The sequence below is a fragment of the Apteryx rowi genome, unplaced genomic scaffold (genome assembly GCF_003343035.1).
Source record: "Apteryx rowi isolate R43461 unplaced genomic scaffold, aptRow1 scaffold_38, whole genome shotgun sequence".
In the NCBI taxonomy this organism is placed as follows: domain Eukaryota; kingdom Metazoa; phylum Chordata; class Aves; order Apterygiformes; family Apterygidae; genus Apteryx; species Apteryx rowi.
In genome coordinates this window covers 3,664,841-3,685,270 of record NW_020450307.1, presented here as the reverse complement: position 1 = coordinate 3,685,270, position 20,430 = coordinate 3,664,841, and the positions used below count along the sequence as shown (strand labels likewise).

The 20,430-nt window shown below is 38.0% G+C and overlaps 1 protein-coding gene across 6 annotated transcripts; it reads left to right on the top strand.

The window, feature by feature from the left end:
• Positions 1 to 81: 81 nt before the first annotated feature.
• SDF4 (stromal cell derived factor 4) lies at positions 82 to 20,410 on the top strand. Of its 6 annotated transcripts, none has more exons than XM_026074113.1 (7): positions 82 to 466; positions 2,177 to 2,543; positions 8,837 to 8,973; positions 9,447 to 9,560; positions 13,290 to 13,448; positions 14,515 to 14,690; positions 16,181 to 20,410. In XM_026074113.1, the coding sequence occupies exons 2-7, from the start codon at positions 2,236 to 2,238 to the stop codon at positions 16,355 to 16,357; spliced, it is 1,071 nt and encodes a 356-aa protein (XP_025929898.1). In that variant the 5' UTR covers positions 82 to 466; positions 2,177 to 2,235; the 3' UTR covers positions 16,358 to 20,410. The 6 variants fall into 6 exon arrangements, with proteins under 6 accessions (XP_025929898.1, XP_025929901.1, XP_025929902.1 ...); XM_026074116.1 differs by lacking the exon at positions 82 to 466 and adding an exon at positions 486 to 580; XM_026074117.1 differs by lacking the exon at positions 82 to 466 and adding an exon at positions 952 to 1,241 and having other exon boundaries at positions 14,578 to 14,690.
• Positions 20,411 to 20,430: the final 20 nt, after the last annotated feature.

The following is a 20,430-nucleotide window of genomic DNA, read 5'->3' as shown; positions in this document are numbered from 1 at the left end:
CGAGGCCCCGCCCCCCGAAAGTTTAGGCGGGAAGAGCGAGAGCCCCGCCCCCGGCAGTGAAACGGTACGGCTACCAAGAAGGGACAGCGCTCCTCTAAGAACCCTCACCGCGCTTCGCGTTCCCTCAGAGGTGGTTTCATGTCTCCTTCCTGCTTTTTTTGGCCTCCTGCTCGGGGAAGCGCCGGCTTAGGCCGGGAGGAGGAGCGGCTCCATCCCTACCTACCCGCTGGGCCTCCGACGCGGACTCGCCGTGTGCAGCGCCTGCCGCTCCGCTCTCCGCCTGCCTCTGTGGGGAAGGAGCCGGGGAGGAGTGGCTGCGCCCTGCACCACCTGACCGCATACGACAGCGCCTTATAGCAGCCATCTTGTAGCAGGGCACATGAGGTTGAGACGGTTGCCATTTTGGTTCCGGGCGCGCCTTCCCGTACAGGTTGCCATTTTTCATGTCAGGGCAAGCGAAGTCGGAGTAAGTGCCGTTTCAGCCTAGGGTAGCGTAAGCGCGTGTAACTGGTGGTGTTTTTAGCCGTGAGGCGTGATGAAGGTTTGGTGTGTGGGAGCGTTCTCCGATTGTCACAGTAAAGTGCGTAGTCTTGCAAAAGTCTCTATTCGCGTGTTACCTCGGTTGGCATTGTTCTGATTTCACAGAAATTATCAGTAGTGTGTTATGGCGCTTTCTCAAAAAGTATATACAAAGGTAACGTTTAAAGGGTCTCAAAGAAAACAGATGAACGACAGACACAAAACTAGGGGAGTAGGTATAGCCAGGGAAAGAGGTATGGCCGGGAACCAGAGGAGACCGGTTTGCTCTTGTTTGGAGGGGAGGGCTGCCTTGTCGGGAAAAAGAGTACGTGAGCGAATACGCTGTGTTTATTAGCAGCTGGGCTTCCCCCCCCCCCCCCTTCATTGGGCCACAGCAACCACACAGCCCTGGCGGGGGGACGGGACGGGAGGCGGAATCTTCGCCCGGCAAATGGCGGAAATGGCCGCTGAAGGCGAAGCGAGGTGCTTCTCTGCCCTACTCTGAGATGGCCGCTGCCCGCCCCTCACGCACGCACGGCGGTGTGAATGGGTTCCTACGCAGCGCTCGCCGGCCTGGTCTCCTCCCTCGGCCGGTACCTCCGGGGCGGGAGCTGCCTGCGGTCCTCGGCGCCCCGCTGACGTCTTTCCGCCGTGCCGTGGCCGCAGGGAGCGAGGCCGGGCCGCAGCGGGCCGGGCATGAGGAGCCGCCGCGACCCGCACAGGTACCGGGTCAGCAGGGCAGGACGGGGCGCGGCGGGGCCGGGAATGGCCCCCCGGCGCCTGGCAGGGCTCTCGGCGGCCGTGCCCCCCCCCGGGGGGGGCGGCAGCAGGAACGTCCGGAGCAGTCGCGAGTGCGGGATGGGGCGGCTCCTGCCCTTCCCGCCGGACAGCGTAGCCTCGGCCCGGATCCCCCTCACCCACCCCAGTGCTGAGTTTTCGCTGCCGCCGCTTGGTCTGTCACTCCTGTCCCGGGCTCGACGAGTCCTCCCTGGAGTTGTAGTGCCTCCCCGGCTCACTGAAGTTTGTGCTCCTAAACGCGATGTTTTCCCTGTTGTGGTTCTTTTCCCTCTTCCTGCGGTCTGTGAACTTGTACGTGGTAAGCAGGTCATGCAAGGGCCGTCCCTACGGTTGTTTTTCCCGTGGGCTGTTTCTTGTGTGTTTCCAGCTTTATGTGATGGTGTTTGTAATCATATTTCCCTCAGTCATCTGCTTCCAAAAGGACCTTTACATCTATCAGCTTTTCCTCAGAAGTGATTTTGTGAGATGTCCGCTAAATTCTGTTGCACTGCTGTGGCAGTCTCTGGTGTGCTGTGAAATGCAGTGGCCCTGCTAGGGGCATTGTCCCACCTGAGCTCTGGCTGCACACACACCCAGTTGAGTGCTCTGTGTTTGCTTCTCTACGAATCCTTGAGTTTTATAAGCTGTCAGATCAGCTCATGCTATAACAACTGAAAATGGTTTTCAGAGCAGAACTAGGCCCTTTAAAGGATGTTATCTTCCAAAGATGTAATGGAGGTTACAATTGTGTAGACTGGTAACTGACACAAATTAATTTCTTGTATTGTGTGTGGGGAGGTTCTTGTGAATTTTAGGAGACATTTTAGTAGTGACATAATGTTCTAGAGTTTATTTGTATGTTTTTTGTTTTTCTTTTTAGATCGTTTAATACATTCACAATAATTTAATTGACCAATATTTTGAATAAGAGGAAAGAAAATGATGTCAAGACAGGCCTTTCTCTGCAGTTTGGGATCTCTGTATTTGTCTCTTCTGTTTGTATTTCTTCTAATGGATGTTTATGCAAGGCCTGCAAACAATTCTGCCCTCAAGGAAAAGCTAGTTGACACTAAAGATGAGAATGAGATTTTGCCCCCAGATCACTTAAATGGGGTCAAAATGGAGATGGATGGACATCTTAACAAAGAATTTCATCAAGAAGTTTTTTTAGGAAAAGAGATGGAAGAGTTTGAGGAAGATTCCGAACCCAGAAAAAACAGGAAGAAGCTCATGGTCATCTTTTCAAAGTAAGTTATGTACATTGCCAAGGAAAGTGCGGTCTTTTTCTCTACTCTTCAGAGTAAAATTTGTGAATTGTTTTGTAATATCCGAAAATTGTAATGATGGGGGGTGGGGAGCATATCATACTGCAAGCACTGTGTTCACACTACTAAGGTACAAACATGCCTATATATGTGTGTGTGTGTGCACGCACACACCATTCTCAGGAGTGAAAATATGTGCATTTGTTGAGGGTCACAATCAGTTTTCGGGTTTGGTGCTGTGATCTTCTGGTAAAATTTATAACAGAAGCTTGTTTCTGTATGAAAATAATTAGCTTCTTAGGGTATGAAAATTAAAAGATGTATTTCTTTTTTCTAGTTTCCTAGTTCAAAGAATAATCTTATTTACATCTTAGATCCATGAATTAGTAAGAAAGGACTTCCTTAGTGGTAGCATGCCTATGTAATAAACTGTGGAAGTGGGTTTTTCTTCCAGTTTTAGTATGTCCTGTTGCTTTGCTGTAAGTTTGGTTTCAACTGATGACCTAAGTTTCTTATTTGTTGTTTGGGCTTATAGGCTGTTTGGATTTTGGAAGTTTGGGTTTTGTTGCTGTCGTGACTTCTGCAAATACAGCAAAGGGAAAACACCCAAAAGATCCCGTAGTGAAGCCAGAAGGGGAAAAAGAGACAGATGCACAGTAGGCTGAGTTTGTTTACCACGATCTTTAGTTGCATTTTTCTGTTAATAAAACTTCCTAGTAGATATTAAGTGTCTAAATTTGAGTGTCTGGAAATACATGAGGTTAAAAACACTTATGCCTAACAGGTTATACCAAGAATTCAGAAATCGAAATGACGGCTTTCTGTCTTCGTGAGTTAAGAACTGTTGCTAACCAGGCATTTAATTCCCAAGAACTTAGAAAAAGAAGCATCTTGAGAATAAAAGGTTCAATTTTTCTTTGACAGCCTTTTTTTTTTGAAAACTCCATGGAGCTGTTTACTTGATATAAAAATACTACCTTTATTTTTAGATATTAAAACACTTTTTCCATTTATAGAACACTTCTTGTGCTAGAAAGGGTTTGTATCAACTAATAATATCTCTTTAAGCAGATGTTTGGAGGTCAGTAAATAGAATGGAAGTGGAAGCCCATATTAGTGTAATCTTTCAGACACTAGATGGCAGAGTTGGCTTTATTTGTATTTTTGCAATTGAGGATTAATTTTGTTAGAACAACCTAGATTATACTGGTGCTCTTAATGCTGATTGTAATGTGGGGGTGTGCATACACCTGAGATGAAATGAGAAAGCTTAACAAAAGCTTTTTGTCCTGCAAGCGTTTCACTAACAGAGTAAAAATACTAATAGCAACACAGACTTTTTTTCTGGTGTGCTCCTGAGTAAAGCAAATAGGCAAATCCAGAGCGCCCTTTCCATTCAGAGTAAATCCTTTAAGAATATTCAGGCCATTCTCTTTAGTGGTAGTATGTATGCAAATACAAATATTAAGTAAGCTTTCAATTTCTTTATTGCCATATGTTTACTGGAAACATACAGCTGGTGTTTAGTAATTTGTCATTCGCAAATTGCAGGCTCCACTCACTTCTTGTTATGAAAGAGGTTTCTTTAGGAAGCTTAAAAGTTCAACATCGGCTTCACTCAGATACTTCCTTAAAGTTCTATTCCCTCAGATGATCAGATTAGACATGTAGAAATACATTCTGGGGAATTTGGTTGCATTCCAGACTCACCCTTGAAGGCTGAGTGAAGAGAGAAATATGATGAACTTCTATGAAAAGGTGGTATATCACAGGCTCCCAAATGCTGTGGAAATATTTTCTTTCAAGACATAAAGAAAATCCCACACTATGTTTTTAATTAGTGAAAACTGAGATTCTAGGGCAGGCCTATATGATATAAAGGATTTAATTCAAAGCATAAATTATCATCTAATGGGATTACTAAAAATAAAGGTGAAACATGGAAGAAAAGTTCCCCAAACCATGTTTTTTCTGGGCAAGCTATATATAATTGGGGAAAAAAAACAGTGACACCTCATAGTTCTGTATTTTGATTCCTGAAGTCGCTCTTTACTGGGAGGACAATCCTTACTTGTCTATAAAAGTGGTTTGTTATAAGTTAACCAGTACTTCCACTTTGTCCTTTGAAATAAGAGCATGGTGCAGAAAATCCTGGATGCATGTTTTTAGTCTTTGTTCCTTGTCAAGGGTTAGTGTTCAGGTGCCTTCAGGTCAAGAAAACCTGTGGAGGGTTTTGATACACCTCTTCATACTTCTGGTAATTGCCAAAAAACCCCATTTACTATGTTCTCCACCTAAATGGTTTAAATTAGCCTGGGGTCTATAGAAAATTCTCCTGTATTATGGTGGAGTTTGGCCTATGTAGGTGGATGTTGATGGGAAGGAAGGAGGAGGAAGGATGTTGAAAATAATGGAGCATATTTATGGTGACTGATTTTACTAAACAAATGACACTGAGTACTAGAATTCAGATTTTGGTGAGCCTCGTGTTTAGAGGGACAGTTACCTTGTAAATTAAATTACATTTCTTCTGCGCTTGAATTTAGCAGTTTTGTTCAGTATTGTAATGTGTGTGGTTTTCTGTCAGGATGTTTTTGTGGTGATAGTGTTACCTTTGAGTTTGAAAGCTRAATACCCTGCTTTTAGCATTTGCATTTTTCTGATCTTTTCAGCAACTTAGAGGTAGCCCCCTACTTGTGGTTTAAAAATAAAAATCTTGTGTGTTATGCTGAGTGCCTCTCCTTGATGATCATTCATCAGGTCACAGGCTTAAATACAACTTCTGTTAGCTATTACTATGTATGGAGATTGATAAATATATTCTTCCCCTCCTGTAAAATTAATGAGTGCATTCTTTCCTAAGGCAGAACTCATTCTCACAAAGTCTGACTGGGTAGAGGTTGAGCTTCAGCAATGCTTGTAAGGATAGCACTCTCAGAATGCACCAGCTGTGACTCTTGGTGTTCAGACTGCACATAGGGAGTAGTTTTGACAGGATCTATATCCCTCTTCCCCGTGTCCCCCTTTCTTAATTTCAAGTTTGCCTTGCGTAGTCTAACACAGTTTTCCTTTCTTCTGGTAATCCTGCTGTCCATGGTGGGAAGATGTTGGTTATGACAGCCAGTGTTGGACGACAGCATTTAGAATAAAGAGTGTGAAGAGGCAGCGTGTTAAGCTTTTCTCTTTTGGTATCTTCAGTTTAGATTATAGATTTGGATTGCTCAGTTAAAAACCTATTTATTTGATGCTTGTATGCCATTTCAAAGTTTTAAGTAATGCATATRTCCTGATTCTTATTTTCTTAACCTGTAAAAGTTAGATTTATTTTTAAAAACATACATACCTCCCCCCTCTCCCCCCTCCAGGGTAAACTAGAGCTTTGTTTTGGTTTCTGTTTTTTAAACATGATTTTCTGGATCTGCTTTTCATTATTTGGAGGAAACAAAAGCCTACTCTAAAACTATTTRTACTTGGTGCTCGAGGAAATTGTTATCTTTGGTCCTTTAGGTAAGAACACTGCCTTCCTGCCCCGCTCCCTCCCGCCCCCAGTACATACAGCAGCATTGCGGTATTGTCATTTAGGGACCTGAAAACATGAATCTGAAAATCTGAGTGATGAGAGTGTAATTGATAATACTTTCAGGTGTGAACCTATTGAAAGATGGCCTCAGAAATCTGTGTTGTGGGGGGGGGGGTTCTTTTTTAATGGCTTGTGATTGAGAAACTGGGCTGAAATGTTAATAAATGTTACTCCAGGCTTGACTTTTTTTCAATGCAGCCCTTATTACAGGCTTCTGTTAAGAAAAATTTTACAATTATCCTGCCAAGTAGTGTACTTGGTAAAACTGTCTTCGAGTAAGAAACAGATATTTAGTTTGTGAATAGATAATGAAATATAGTTTGAGTAGTCAATGAAGTACTAATCTTGAATGCAGACATTTTGTAGGAGTTATGAATGATTCTGGATATCACTGAAATGTATAAATACTGATGGTGTATATTTATCACATTGCATCAATTACTCTATGGCCTGTGGTTTATCTATAATTTTCTTTGGAATGAGAGAGTTACGTGAGCAGTAAGGTACGTTTCTCTCTGTAGTCTGTATTGTTGAACTCAAAAATTTATGATAATAATGATCCCCACTTTTCTGTCAGGTCAGGAAATAGTACTTTAAAGACATAAGTTTTTACAGAATTTGAGATGTCACTGTAGCAGAAAACTGTTGATAATGCTTCTTGTGGAAGAAGTAAAATTTTTTTTTTTTTTTTTTTTTTGGAGTTGGTATACCATGAAGTCTTGAGAAATTGTGCCAAGACTTCTGTAGACAAATAACTGAAGAAAGTTTGAACAAAATTGTAGCCTGGTATGTTGTTCTTGCTTGGATTAAGTTTATTTTATTGAACTTAAATTCTTTCTTGCCAGTTCGTGTTCTTTTGTAGTTTTTTTTTTTTTTTAAGGAGTGCATTAAAATGTACTATTCTTTAGTAAGATCTCTGAGTGTTCAGGGCTCAGAAAACTCTTCCCCTACCACCGTGTTATAAAATCAGTTTTCTGTGAATTACAAGTATTAGCTTCTTCAGCAATGCATAACTATTTAAACTCTTCATTATTAGTGGAAATGTGTTCAGTAGTCCATCCTGAATAAGATAATTATCTAAGGAAAACATGGACAATTGTGGGTGTGTTTCCCCCCCCCTTTACATGGTAGCCTTGATGCAGGGCCATGTGTTGTTTTTCATACAATTGTAAATATTTCCTTCTCAAAAGCAGAAGTGCTGTTGATGTGAGCTGAAATCATTCCAGTACCCATAATATAGTAGGTGCCTGCTAATTCATGAAAGTCTGAGTCACTGGAGACTTTTTATGAACTGTTGTAGCAGAAGAAAGGTCTACTTTCATGAACTAGAGGAGCAATGCCATGATTCAAATTTCAGATAAACGTGATGCTTGTTACCTTTCTACCTATTTACCTCCAACCTGTATTTTACATATTTTACACATGGTAATAAGTTTGGCTTTGATCTAAAGAAACTTAAATGTTGAGGGGAAAATACTTTGCTATCCCTTCTCATTTTTAACAGTCCCTATTCCATATCAAAACCCACATTTGTTCGTAGGCTAAATGCAAGGTCTACAAGTGGAACACTGCCACAACAACTGTACTGTTGTCTTGCTGTTGATTACAGAAAGGCTGCTGATACTGAGTCTGTGCATTCATATGTGCAAAGATATGATACCATAATTTAAAATTCTAATACTGCTCTTCCTAATGCAGCTGAGCATTTCAGAAGATGAGATGCTTGGGTCATTTTTTGACTTAGTCTTTTAACATTTAGTTGACATTTAAAGGTAAATTGTGTACTTAATAACTTGAGTTTCAGTGATAACATTTTAGTAGTGTTAAGATAGTGATGCAAACGGATAAAAAAGCCAGAGTCAAGCTGAGATACTTATATATATATATATTTATATAATTTTTTTTTCTTTTCTTAAAAACTGAACGAGAGTGGTTTTTGGTATACTTTGAATGGAATCTTGTCTTTTAAATTCCATTGATGTCTTCTAAGTTTTAAGTATTGTTCCATCTTCTTGGATGCATACCTAATGATGTACTCAGAAAAACTTTAAAATGCCGTGTTGGTTTTTGTGTTTGTTCAATGTAGTTTTTATATTAACTTCTTTTTAATGTAACGAGCTTTAAAATAGACTGCCATCCCAGCAGTTCCTTTTTTTGATAGTGGTTTGGGAAAATATTAGAAAATAAATTTTTCAAAGTAGTAAAGTCTGTATCTGTTGACATTTTTGAACCATTAAGAAATGAGCATGAGGCTAATATGCCATGAGCCATGTATTTGTGGTTTCCTCTACTTTAAAAACATACTCAAAAGCATAATTTTGAAATGAGTTAACTTATAATAAAGTGAAGTATGGTTAAATGTTTTTCAAGGGGCAGTTACCTAGGTGTTGTTTCTGATTTGAGAAAAGTGGACTTGAAACAGAAAGGAACTTCCTACCTGGTAGTTCAAGCACACTTTCCTGTTGTAAGCCCAGAGTCTATTCAATCTTCTATATTTACTTAAATTTAATTATGAAATAATGTACTAGCTTGCTACTTGTTTACTCTTTAGTTGAAAGAATGTAGGACTTCTCAGAGACAGTTATACTGTCCTTTTTTCTGTAACAACCTATGTTTGTTATTGTTCAGTAAAGTAATTCATTTAGATTCTATAAATATTCCCTAAATCAAAATCTTTTCTGCTGTTCTTCCACAGGGTGGATGTAAATAATGATAAAAAGATAAGTGCTAAAGAGATGCAGCGCTGGATCATGGAAAAGACGGATGAACACTTCCAGGAAGCTGTGGAAGAGAATAAAATGCACTTCAGAGCTGTGGACCCTGATGGTGATGGTAAGATGAAGAATTCCTCAGTCTCCTGATGACATCTCAAGTCAGTTGCTAGTGGCCAAACTGATTGGCTGCTCTTTAGATGTGCTGTGATAAATCGTAGTGCCTTTGGACTGCTTGTAACCCTTTGCATCTCAACAGTTGTGATCAGTACAGAAGGCAACAGAGCAAAGGAGTAATGTGCTCCAGTCGGCACTGTAGACCTCTGTGTTGACTGCTGCATTGTTTCACTCATAGACACAGGAAATCTTAAGATCTCCAGGGATGGGAGGGTGAGGACCATGACATCAGTAGATTATTTTCAGAAGACCTGTCTACTCTTAAGGAAACATGAAGTGAATCAGATGATAGTTATCATCTTGCTGTTCAGAAAAGTTAGTGGGATGGCTACAGTGCTGAACTCATTAAGAAATGAGGCCAAAAGTTAAGTATTTTAAAATACTATGTAATGTCTGAGATATGACTCTCTCTTACAGGCCATGTGTCCTGGGATGAATATAAAGTTAAATTTTTGGCAAGTAAGGGCTTTAATGAAAAAGAAATTGTAGAGAAGATCAGAAACAATGAAGAGCTAAAAATTGATGAAGAAAGTAAGTACGCTTTACTTTCCTAAAATCTAAATGTCAAAACTGTTCTTATTGTGAGATGAATGTCTTAGCTGCCCTTCAGCCTCTAAAAAGTCCTAAGAGTAAAATACTAGATTTCTCTGGAACTCGGATCTGTGCTCCTAAACACTCTTCATACAAGTGTTTACCACCAGAAATGGTAGCTGCTTGTTTCTTACTGCCCATTTCAATAGTTTTCGGTTATTTATGTTTAAGTTTGCTGAATGTATCAGACTTGTGTTATCTGTGGCCTGTTGTCAACTGGGGTACCAGGCCCCTCTTGCCCCAAATGAAAGGGAGGTGGCTATGCGCTATTCCTCTTCTAAAATTGAGGAGGCATATATAAGCTACCAAACTGTGTTGTGTTTAAGTAGGTGTGTGCTTAAGCATTGCAAAGCRTGCTAGAAATTAATAGCAGAAGTTTGCCCAACGATTGTTTCACATATCACAAAAGTTCTCTATTGAGAGAGTGAGACTTTTTAGGTTAGCAAGATTGATCATTTCTTCCTTATCACTTCTGAAACTTTCATTGAATCTGACTTGTTCTAAACATGGTAACTCTTCAAGGAGTAACTTTTTTCCCCTATCTGAAAGTATTTAAATTTACTGTTAAGTAAAACATCAAGCCTTAGCCTTTCCTTGCAGGAATTAGTCATTTAAAAGTGAGTTATGTTATATTTTCCATTTATCAAAAAGCAACTAAAATGCAAATCGGCCTTTGAATTTCATGGCAGGGAAAATACCTGTGCAGCATGTTCTATGGCACAGTGGTTAGCTACAGTTTACAGGAATGCTCATCAGATAAAAGATTTGCTGAATAAGGGAAGTGTGTACACAATCATTTTTCTACCTAGGTAACAAGCATTGTTTGGGAAAATCAAATTAGTTATCTACCGCTTCCTGAGGATGATAGGCAAAACTTATTCTCAGACTTCACTGCGTGTAAAAGTACTTTTTTTGTTTTGTTTGTATAAAATAATTCAACATGTAGATCTTCAGATGTACGGTCTGAGTCTTATGCAAAAGTTGCTGCTGACCTCTAACATACTACAGTTTGGATGCCAGGCCAAAACTGGGGGCACAGTTGTAGTTAACTAAGTTCTCAGATAGCTACCGTTTCAACTGATGACTGACAGCTGAGTTCCATTTTAGCCTGAAGAAGAAAGGCAGGAGAAGGGAGGCTGATTTGTGACTTAGGAACATTTGGAGTTGACAACACAGAAAAAACATGAGCAAGTCACTTGATTGTTCTGTATTTACTAGTGCCTTTGAAGTAATAAATACTTTAAACAAATTTGCGTTAGAATGCTTGTTAAGACTGAAGGATTTCCTTACTCTTCACAAAAAAACATTCCCTGAAGACTTAACTTCTAATTGTAACTGTCAGTTCAAAACTATAGGTACTACCACTTGTTGCTTTTTTCTCTTGTAGCTCCTCAACTCATGCAGGAGCTACTCAAGAGAGATTACTTAGAAAACTTTTTTTTAAATCCAAATGAGTTCTTGATCTTAATCTGACAACACCTGACTAGTGCTTCAGAGCACTTTTAGCACTTGTGAAATGCTTCAGGCTTGTATTTGTTAGTGTGTTTTGGGGATAGCAGGGTGTGCCATAGACTGTATTTTTCCAGTGTGTCATTTAGAAAATGCCCACACTAGAAAAAGAATACTTTATACAGGTATCTCTTTCCTGTTTGGTTATGCTCAAGACCACTAGGTGTATGTAATATTCATGCTATGTGTTGCAGTTTTTGTGTGTGTGTGTGGTGTGGGTTCTCTCTCTCTCTCTCTCTCTCTCTCCCTCCCTCCCTCCCTCCCCCTTTTTAGCGGAAACTCTTGTTCAGATAATGGGGTTTTTTTTGGTTGAGTTTAGGAAAAATTCACTTAAAGTGCTTGTCAACATGATGTAAGATGAAATGAAAGAAGCAGAAATGTAAAGTGATTTCTGGTTCTGGTATGTCTGTTTGTAAGTGTGTGGTTCAACTTGCAATTGCTCCTTGCGGCAAAAATATTTCCCTTCATTAAATTATAGTGATAACTAAAATACTTGCAGGATTTAGGTCTGAAGTCAGCTTACTTTCTGATACAGAATAGACAGAATAGCTAAAAAAGAGGAATAAGTACTTGTATCCTTAAGTAAATGGAAAACTAAATGCATTTCTTGGCGCTTAACTTCACATTTCCATTTAATGTTTCCAAACTTTCTTTTCTAAAGCTACTCTCTTAAATCTCTCATAATTCCAAAAAATGAAAATTTCTGTCAGAGATGCTCGCTGCTGTTTCTGGGTCCAAGAACATAAGCTGTCTCTGGGTAGGAGATTCTTTTGAATTCTCGGTCTTTGTCATGGTAAGGGAAAGAGGGAGGAGCAGGGGCAGGATAAAAGTCTTTTTATAGCTTTCCTAATTCCAAACTTTATGGCTCTAGCTGTTCTGCCTGTTCGGTTAGAAGCCCTGTAAGGAACAGTTATCCATGAGATGTATTCGTGATTATTTTAAAGCTAGGTTTAATTTTTAGTTAAGTTTAATATAATTCTTACGCTTAATTCACATATGTAGTTTTGTGGTGGAGGGTAAGGGCGCTAAGTGAAATTGCAGTATGGTGGAAAAAAACAACCTTTGTACTTTACAAGTGTGTAGAATGCATAATTCTATCATCGCTTTGTGGTAGATCACTATCGTTTTGTCAACTATTTTCAAATCCTTTGAGTTTGAACATACCTTAAAGCAGTTCAGAGCAATGATACAACTGGTTTTGGTTTAGATCATGTATTAAGAAATGCCAGGTTGAAGTAATAAAGTTGGGCAGTGTAATGCTGGAGTAATAAAACATGCCCCTTTGTGCTTGGAACTGCAATGTTGAAGAACAATATTTTCTGATCTGTGGTAGACTTAAAGTGCCTTAGAGTAGAATAAACCTTTGTAATGCACAAAGCAGTAAAACAATGGTGTTTCACAGATCAGAAGCATCTTCCTAGATCTATCAGTAGTTATGTTATTTGGTCTTAGAAGAAAGCATGCAAAGTATTATGGGGCTTGTTACTCTATTATTATTTTTGTTATTATTTGTGTAGAAAAGGAATTGTTTAACATAATCTTCCTTCCTTGAAAACCCTAACTACTTTTCTGATCTTAAAATTGCAAGAGATGGGGATATTGGATTTAAAGAATGTTTTGATGAGTTAAAGGCACAGAAATGGTTTTAAGTAGAAAACACTGATATTAATTCAGAAGAAAGGTACTACTTGAAGTCAGAAAGGTGAAGAATTTCTATTGGTAGTGGCCTCTAAAATATCAAAATAAGAAAGGAGGACTTGCACTTTGTGCCACTACCGCACAAAGTTGAATTAGCCATACCTACTACCTGAAGCAACTAAAAAAATTTTTTTTCTTCCCTCTACAATACTTTCCACTTCCTGCACTCAAGTTTTGATGCAGGTACAGCTAAATCTTTATTTTCATCTCTTAACTTCAGTTCAGAGGTTTGGTTAAAGGATCTTTTCTAGTGTTTCATCTCTTAGCTAGTCCAAACTAATAGCGCTTTGTTTCCCTTCATCACCACCTTCCCCCCCTTCCCTCCCCCCCTCCCCATTGAACTGTAAAATAACTTTAATCAAGGATAACCTGTGAATCAAACAGTTGAATAACAGGCAAGGTTTATTTTAAGAACTATAAATAGATTAAAAATAACGGTTTAAGTCTTGCTTATTTTTTTAGCACAGGAAGTTTTAGATAACCTGAAGGATCGGTGGTACCAAGCTGACAACCCACCTCCTGATCTGTTGTTGAATGAAGAAGAATTCTTGTCCTTTCTTCATCCAGAGCATAGTAGGGGAATGCTTAAATTTATGGTGAAAGAGATCATCCGAGATCTGGGTATGCCATTTTAAAACAAATTTTCTTGGGAGTTATTTACTTACAAAGAGTTTTGTTGGGTAGCAACAAAACTTCAACAAAATGTGTAAGGAAAATACAGTGTTAGCACAGATGCTGACATTACTTGGGGTTTTCTGTGCATCTCTGAAGGCTAAATTTAGCCTCTCTTTGCTGAAGATCAGCACAGCATCATCTGTTACAAAGATATTCTGAGTACTTTATTCAAGGAAGATCAGCTGACACTGTATCACAGTCAAGTGCTGCTGCACTGCATGGTCACTGTAGCAATAGCAGAAAGGGTTTGATGTATATTAAAATATTCTAGAATATATTGATATGAATATTCAGTGAGGAGGTCATTAATTGCGTTGTACTCTTCCAGCGCAGCAATCATGTAAGAGTTTTGACATACAGACTTGGAAAGAAATGGTTGAGACTTCTAAGAAAATAATTTTTTTGTTTGTTTGTTTAATTCATAAGTATTGGTGCAAGTGAGTGGGTTTTTTTCCTTCTGTTGACTCAATAGTTAAGCATATTTTAAATTGCTAAAACACCTAGATTAAAAAAAAAAAAATTCTACTTTGGTAGTAATTAGGTTAGTAAATATGAAGAGTGTCCAGTGATACCTTAAGTGCATGATGTGCAAACAAAACAACTCCAGTACACAGGCTTTTGAGGGTTAATATTACTAGAATGCTAATTTAAGGGGAGACTGGATACAGCTGTAACAGACTTTCTAGTGCAGTGGATTGTTCAAAACAAAAAGACTTCCCCAGCTCGCCAGCTGGTGCATCTTTCAGACCCATTAGAATTCTTTTTATTTAGTATATTGATGAGAGCATGTTTTTTAGCCTTCTAAAACACTATGTGAACCATAACGCAGAGAGTTTTCTGCTACCCGCGTAGATATAAATGGTAGTTATTCCTCTGTGCTAGATTCAGGATTGTGGACTGCTGAAACCAGGCAGACTGTACTAATGACATCTATGACATGAAGGAATTTCTCATTTTTAACGAACTTTAAGCAAATGTTTTTCAGTTCAGTTACAATGTACTTCTGTTGTAGATCAAGATGGAGATAAGAGACTAACTCTTTCAGAGTTCATTTCATTACCTGTTGGTACTGTAGAGAACCAGCAAGCTCAAGATATTGATGATGATTGGGTAAAAGACAGAAAGAAGGAATTTGAAGAGGTCATTGATGCTAACCATGATGGTATTGTAACAATGGAAGAGCTGGAGGTAAGTCTCCCTTAACTAATTATTTCAAGTATTTTTTAAAAACCAATAGATGGTTTACAAATACGGGTTTGAGAATACTTTAGAAAATTTCAAGTCCAGAAATATTTGAATTAACAGTACTTCTTTACTTTAAAGACCTTTGGATTATAGTATTCTTCTGTAGTGGTTGTAGGTAGGATGGTGTAATGCTTTTTCTTAAAAGAGGAGGGGGAGTTTTCCTAGTATAACTATTATTCATAGCTATGCTTTTAGTGCTTGTTTTCTTTTTTTTTCTTTTCTTTTTTTTTTTTTTTACATAGAGACACTGTTAAAGATACATAGGGCATAAAAGAAAGTCACAGATTTCATTGGGACTTCTAATTAATGGGGCAATGAGTCATACTTTCAGTTACAAAAGAAGTAACTGGCAATCTATATATTCATTAAAAAATAAAATATTCTTTCAGAATGTAAGAATATACTTTGACTAGCAAAATTCAGATTGCAGTGTAGGCAGTGTGAAAGGATAAGCTGTAAAAAATTGGTCCTCTACCTGAGAAAAGGTGAATGTCACTTTCAAGTTCCTGACCTTATTAGTATGCATCTATGTGGGTATGAGAGATGGTCATTAATATGGATTTATAAACAGTTATGCTCAGACATAGACAAAGAAAATGTTAATAGCATTTTCACTGAGAATTTTATCCTAAAAATAGCTAAATAGCTGTTTTACCTGTGAAGTCTTTCAATAAATTTTATTTATATATATAAAAATATATAAATAAATATAAAAATATATAATACAACAAATATATAAATATAAAAATATATAATAAATATATAAATATAAAAAAATTTATTCAGGTGTTGTTCTAATTCTGATCTTTTACAGAATAGCATTTACTGTGCTTCATGTGAAGAAAGTGAAAGTAAAAATAATCTCTAAGGAGTATTCTGTGTCATGAACTAAATGCACTGTTTGAAAACTTTAAAGTTATTTCAAGTTACATGAAGGAAATGTTTCATTTCAGACTTTTTGCCTCCATAAATCTGTTTGTCAGGTGGTTTAAAAGGGAACCAGAATGTTCCAAATTGAACATGTTCCAAAAAGATTATCCCCATAAACAAGAAAAATCAACTCGTACAGAGGAATAGCTGCGCAACTCTAAATATTTAGAGCTGATATTTCTTCACAAGAACCACCAGATTTGCTAGTGGGTTTAGTTTGCAACAAAAATGTTAAATGCATTTATTTTAGACACTGACGTGAGCTGAGAAAATCTGGGTTTGTGTTAGAACAGATGAGGAAGCAGTGAACAGAAAAATAGCCAGGAGAAAGATGTAAGCCTGTTAAAGATGTGTTATTGCCCTTTTCTATGGCTTATGTTCATTTTGGGGTGGCTTATGTTGGTCTCAATTCCTGAAGCTTACGCAGAGGTGGGTTCATAATTCTGGTTTTGAGAAATAGGTATTTAATGAGTGAAAGTGACAGATTGTTTTATTTGTTTTAGGAATATATGGATCCCATGAATGAGTACAATGCTCTAAATGAAGCGAAGCAAATGATAGCAGTAGCAGATGAAAATCAAAACCATCACTTAGAGCTGGAAGAGATCCTGAAATATAGTGAATACTTCACTGGCAGCAAACTTATGGACTATGCACGTAATGTCCATGAAGAGTTCTGACCATGCTCACTTTTTCAGAGCTCAGAAGCACCTTCTTACTTTCCCAAAAGAACCCACCAAAAAAACAAAAATGAAACAAAAAAGAAAGTTTCCTTGCTGCTATCTGTGTTGTATGCATATAGTGTGTTGTCCTAAACTAAGAAAGCTCCGTCCATATAGAAAAACTACAGCTCTATTGCCTTCAGTATGAAGAGAAGCGGAGGTGGGGGGGAAGTCCAAAAATAATAATGCAGATTCTGGACTACATCAGCTCACCCCATTTTATACAGTTAATCCAGCTGAATTTTCAGCTGCTTTTGGCTAATCATATTTGGTGGAGGCATCTTAAATATTTAAAAAAATTTTTTTTTAACCTTCATAGCTGCTGATCCATGGAAATCACAAATAACATTGAAAGATGTTGGCTTTCTTAAAGAGATTGTGGTTCAAATCCATATGTTCTGATGTCATGAAAAAATCCATCAGTAGACTGATTGAAAAACTTCTGTTTTGCTCAGCAAAACATCCCTTTGTATTTTGTGTACAGTTTATATCCACTTCAATATTTCTTAGTTTAAAAAAAAAAACACAGTAAATTGTATCAGGATGCTGCTCTCTGRGCTGTTTTTGCTATGTGTGGTTTTTACAGCCATGGTTGGTTCTTTTCTCACTATTCTACCAGTCTGTGTAGTCAGCACACATTCTTAATGTTGTATGTACTGAGTATCAATGAATTTCTCAGCTGATATCATTGCTTTTGTCTCTAGAGTTCAGTTCTTCATGGACTTTACTTTAGGAATGTGAAACCTGTTGCCTTAGCTTGTTAAAAGCATTAGCTCCAGTGTCACTCTCTCATAGTCAGTTTCCAGTAACTGTTATTAGAAATATTTAGGACTTGAAAGAAAAGAGATGATAGCCATATTCCTGAGATGGCTCATTTGTTTACAATAATTTGGCTCATCCTCCAGTGTTTTTCTCAATATATCTCAATATATTTCAATCTAGCCCTATATTGTTGAAGATTTAATACAAGTCTCCCTCTATCACTGAACTATCTTTGGAAACTGGGGGAAGGAACTTGCTTTAAATGTTACGGAGAACCTCTTTTACATTTGAGTTAAAAAGAAAACTAGCTTACGATGTGACTGGTTTTTCGTTTGCATCTGTACTGTGATTGTGGAAGACTAAGACTGCTTAGGTCTTAAAATTAATTCTGAAATGAAACACTAAAGGGAAGGTTTCTTTGTGGACTTACAGATGCTGCATTGAGCAAATGGGATTAATCTAGGATTATAATTTCTACTTAACTAAAATTCATCATTAAAACTAGTAGAGTTCTTTCTCTGCAAGCTAATGATGCTGATGAACTCATGAATGCTAAGACTGGAGGAAATACTGGCTTTGCTTTTGTAGTGCCTCTTCCATAGCAATGTACAGGCAACACTTAGGAAGCTTTCTAATCAGTCCGTTTTTTGGGTAATCTCTGAAAAGCATCTTGCAACACAAAGGTCATATCCACTATTGTCTAAAATAAGAAAACTTTTTTTTTTATTCTAGTTCCATCTTTACTGTGGGGGGGGGAGAAAAACAAAAAAACACCCATCTTTTTCTGAAGGGTTGCCTGAAAATCTGAGATTCTATATTTGATTAAATTTATTCTCTTAATGTTAATATAAATATTGCTGTTTGTTTCTGTTTCAGATGTCCCCTTTGCACCCCCCCTTTTTTTCTTTTTGTTTGTTTGTTAAATGGCTTGTATCAAAGTCGTCTTATACATCCGTTTTTTTTTGCATTAAATATCTTTATGCTTTGGAAATGTTGCTCTTAGGCTTTTCAGTGAGGCGGAAAAATCCAAACTATCCAGAGGACAGACAAAATATGACTTGAACTGTTAGAGAGGGGTAAATTCAGTTGATAATCTCTCATTTCACTCAGAACCAAGAGAATCTGCATATTTCTGTTAAAAAAGAGCTTATGAAGACTGGTCTAGAAAGTCTTCCACATTAGTCAAACTCCCCCTGCACATACTTGATTTAATATAGCCAGAGTCAAGAGACATTCTACACAAAAATCCCACATCTAAAAATATGGTGCTTAGCAGAAATCATAGGTATGGCTGTTTTAGATTAATCAGCAAAAGGTCTGCAGTTTTCTCTGCTATTCTTTTAGCTGAGACTTCATAAATACATAATGACCTCCACTTTCAACTAATACAAAAATGTACATGTAAATATAGTTTTGCAATGGAGTGGCCCCCGATCTAGTTCAAGACAAGCTTTAGCAACGTTAGTCAATAATTGTATAAATGTTCTTGGATTGCTTTCTTGTATTATATACTCTAGTTGTTTGCAGCATTTAATTATTTAGATTTCGATAACTTGAGTGAACAAATAGAATTTGGTCACATCTGTTGCTCATAAAGCAAGTGCTAGAGTTTGCAGAAGGTTTTTGAGCAGCTGAAAGGTGATGAAATTTCTGTCAGTAGAAGCAAAGATTATGCATATTCAGTCTTCCTGAGTTTAATCTTCTAAACCTACTAATGTGAACATGGAATCCCTTGAAAAATACAAGGTAATATAGCAGATAGCTAGCAACTGCAAAAACATTAAAGCATATACTGTTTTTGCAGTATTTGCCATGTGCTTGATAAATCTGAAACTTGAACAGCTGAGAAAAGTTCATCTTTAATATCTGCATGCAGTCCCGTACCTTAATGTGTTTTGTTTTTTTCCCTGCCAGGAATCAGGATCACATGTGAATAGCTGTAGGATAAAGTGGACTGTATGGTGGGATTTGGAGGTACCTGAGATTGAACTTCCCCTGAAATCCAGAGATCRGAACAGACTATTTTGTCAAAAGTTTTTATTTATTTATTTTAGTATTTTTATATCCATTCAGTCTTTCTCAGATTCTTGTAGGCCCTTGCTTGCAAGGGAACCCTTACTTGTCTGTAATCTGTAAGGAATCTAGTGGGTTGGTGTGGTGTGGTGTGTTGTGTGTGGTGTTTTTTTTGTTTTTTTTTTTTCCTTTCTGTTTAGCACTAATGAGTTCAGCGTTGATTTTTTTTATTTCCTGGTCACAAGTAACCTGATTACTGTTAATAGGAGTGCTGCTGTCACATGGATATGTTTAATCTTCCCAGATTTCAAAAGCTTATATAAAACATATAGGATAAGTGTCTATAGTCAGAAAGGTTATGTGTATATTGTTGAATAAAAGCAGGCCAGGGTCTGACTTCTGCCTCATAGCATGGCTCATCTCGGCATACTGAAAACTTCCTCATCTCCTACTCCAACCAGAGTAGCTGCATTCAGGCTGGCTTTTGGGAGCAGTCTATGGCACATAACATCTCCATCGCAATGCCAAGCAGAAGCTGGGACAGGTTAATTGGCATTGGCCAAAATCCAGCCAAGGAGTATGCTAAATGCTAAACAGTATGGGATGATTACTGTGCACTCTCCCTGTTCTGTTTACTGGCATAATGTGGCCACATAGAGGAATCGGGCGATATCAAGCCCAGTAAAACTTGAGAAGATAAAGTTGAATTTTAAAGCTGGCATATGAAGTCTGTGTGCTGACTGCTTTTATTAAATGAGTATTTCATTTGCATTAAAGTGTCCTTAACAGGAATATCAATGTTTCATCATCACTGCTCTGGTATTTTGGGAGTTTTCAGTTTAAATGTATATAGCAGACTTTTAGCCTTTCCCAGTGAAGTTCACAAAAAAGATGTTTGCATTTTCAGTTCCTTTCTTAGTGAATAAGCAGAGTCTACTACTATTGTGAAAGAGAATGAAATAAAAAACAATGAAATTTGATTAAGTACTGCTCAGGGAAGGACTTAGTCATGAGATGTAAAGCCACTTGAATGGCACTGAGTGCAACAGTATGGTTGGAAGAGATTTGGATGTTTCCTGCATGCAGATACTGAATGTGAAGGCTGTTAAAGTTTGCTGGTATGGGCTGCTTGCTCTGCCTGCTGTGGTCCCTTTTGGGTGAAATGGCTTTAACATGCGACTTCTTTTCCATAGTGTCGTTCCCCCCCTCCCCCCCCAAAAAAAAAAGTTGGAGAAGTAGAAGAATAGCTACTTGGT

What these genes read in the sequence shown, in the direction of transcription:
- SDF4 (XM_026074113.1), top strand. Translation starts at nt 2,236, where the DNA reads ATGATGTCAAGACAGGCCTTTCTCTGCAGTTTGGGATCTCTGTATTTG. An exon ending in AGAGATCATCCGAGATCTGG is followed by an intron (nt 13,449 to 14,514) that starts GTATGCCATTTT and finishes CTTCTGTTGTAG; the next exon opens with ATCAAGATGGAGATAAGAGA. An exon ending in TAACAATGGAAGAGCTGGAG is followed by an intron (nt 14,691 to 16,180) that starts GTAAGTCTCCCT and finishes TATTTGTTTTAG; the next exon opens with GAATATATGGATCCCATGAA.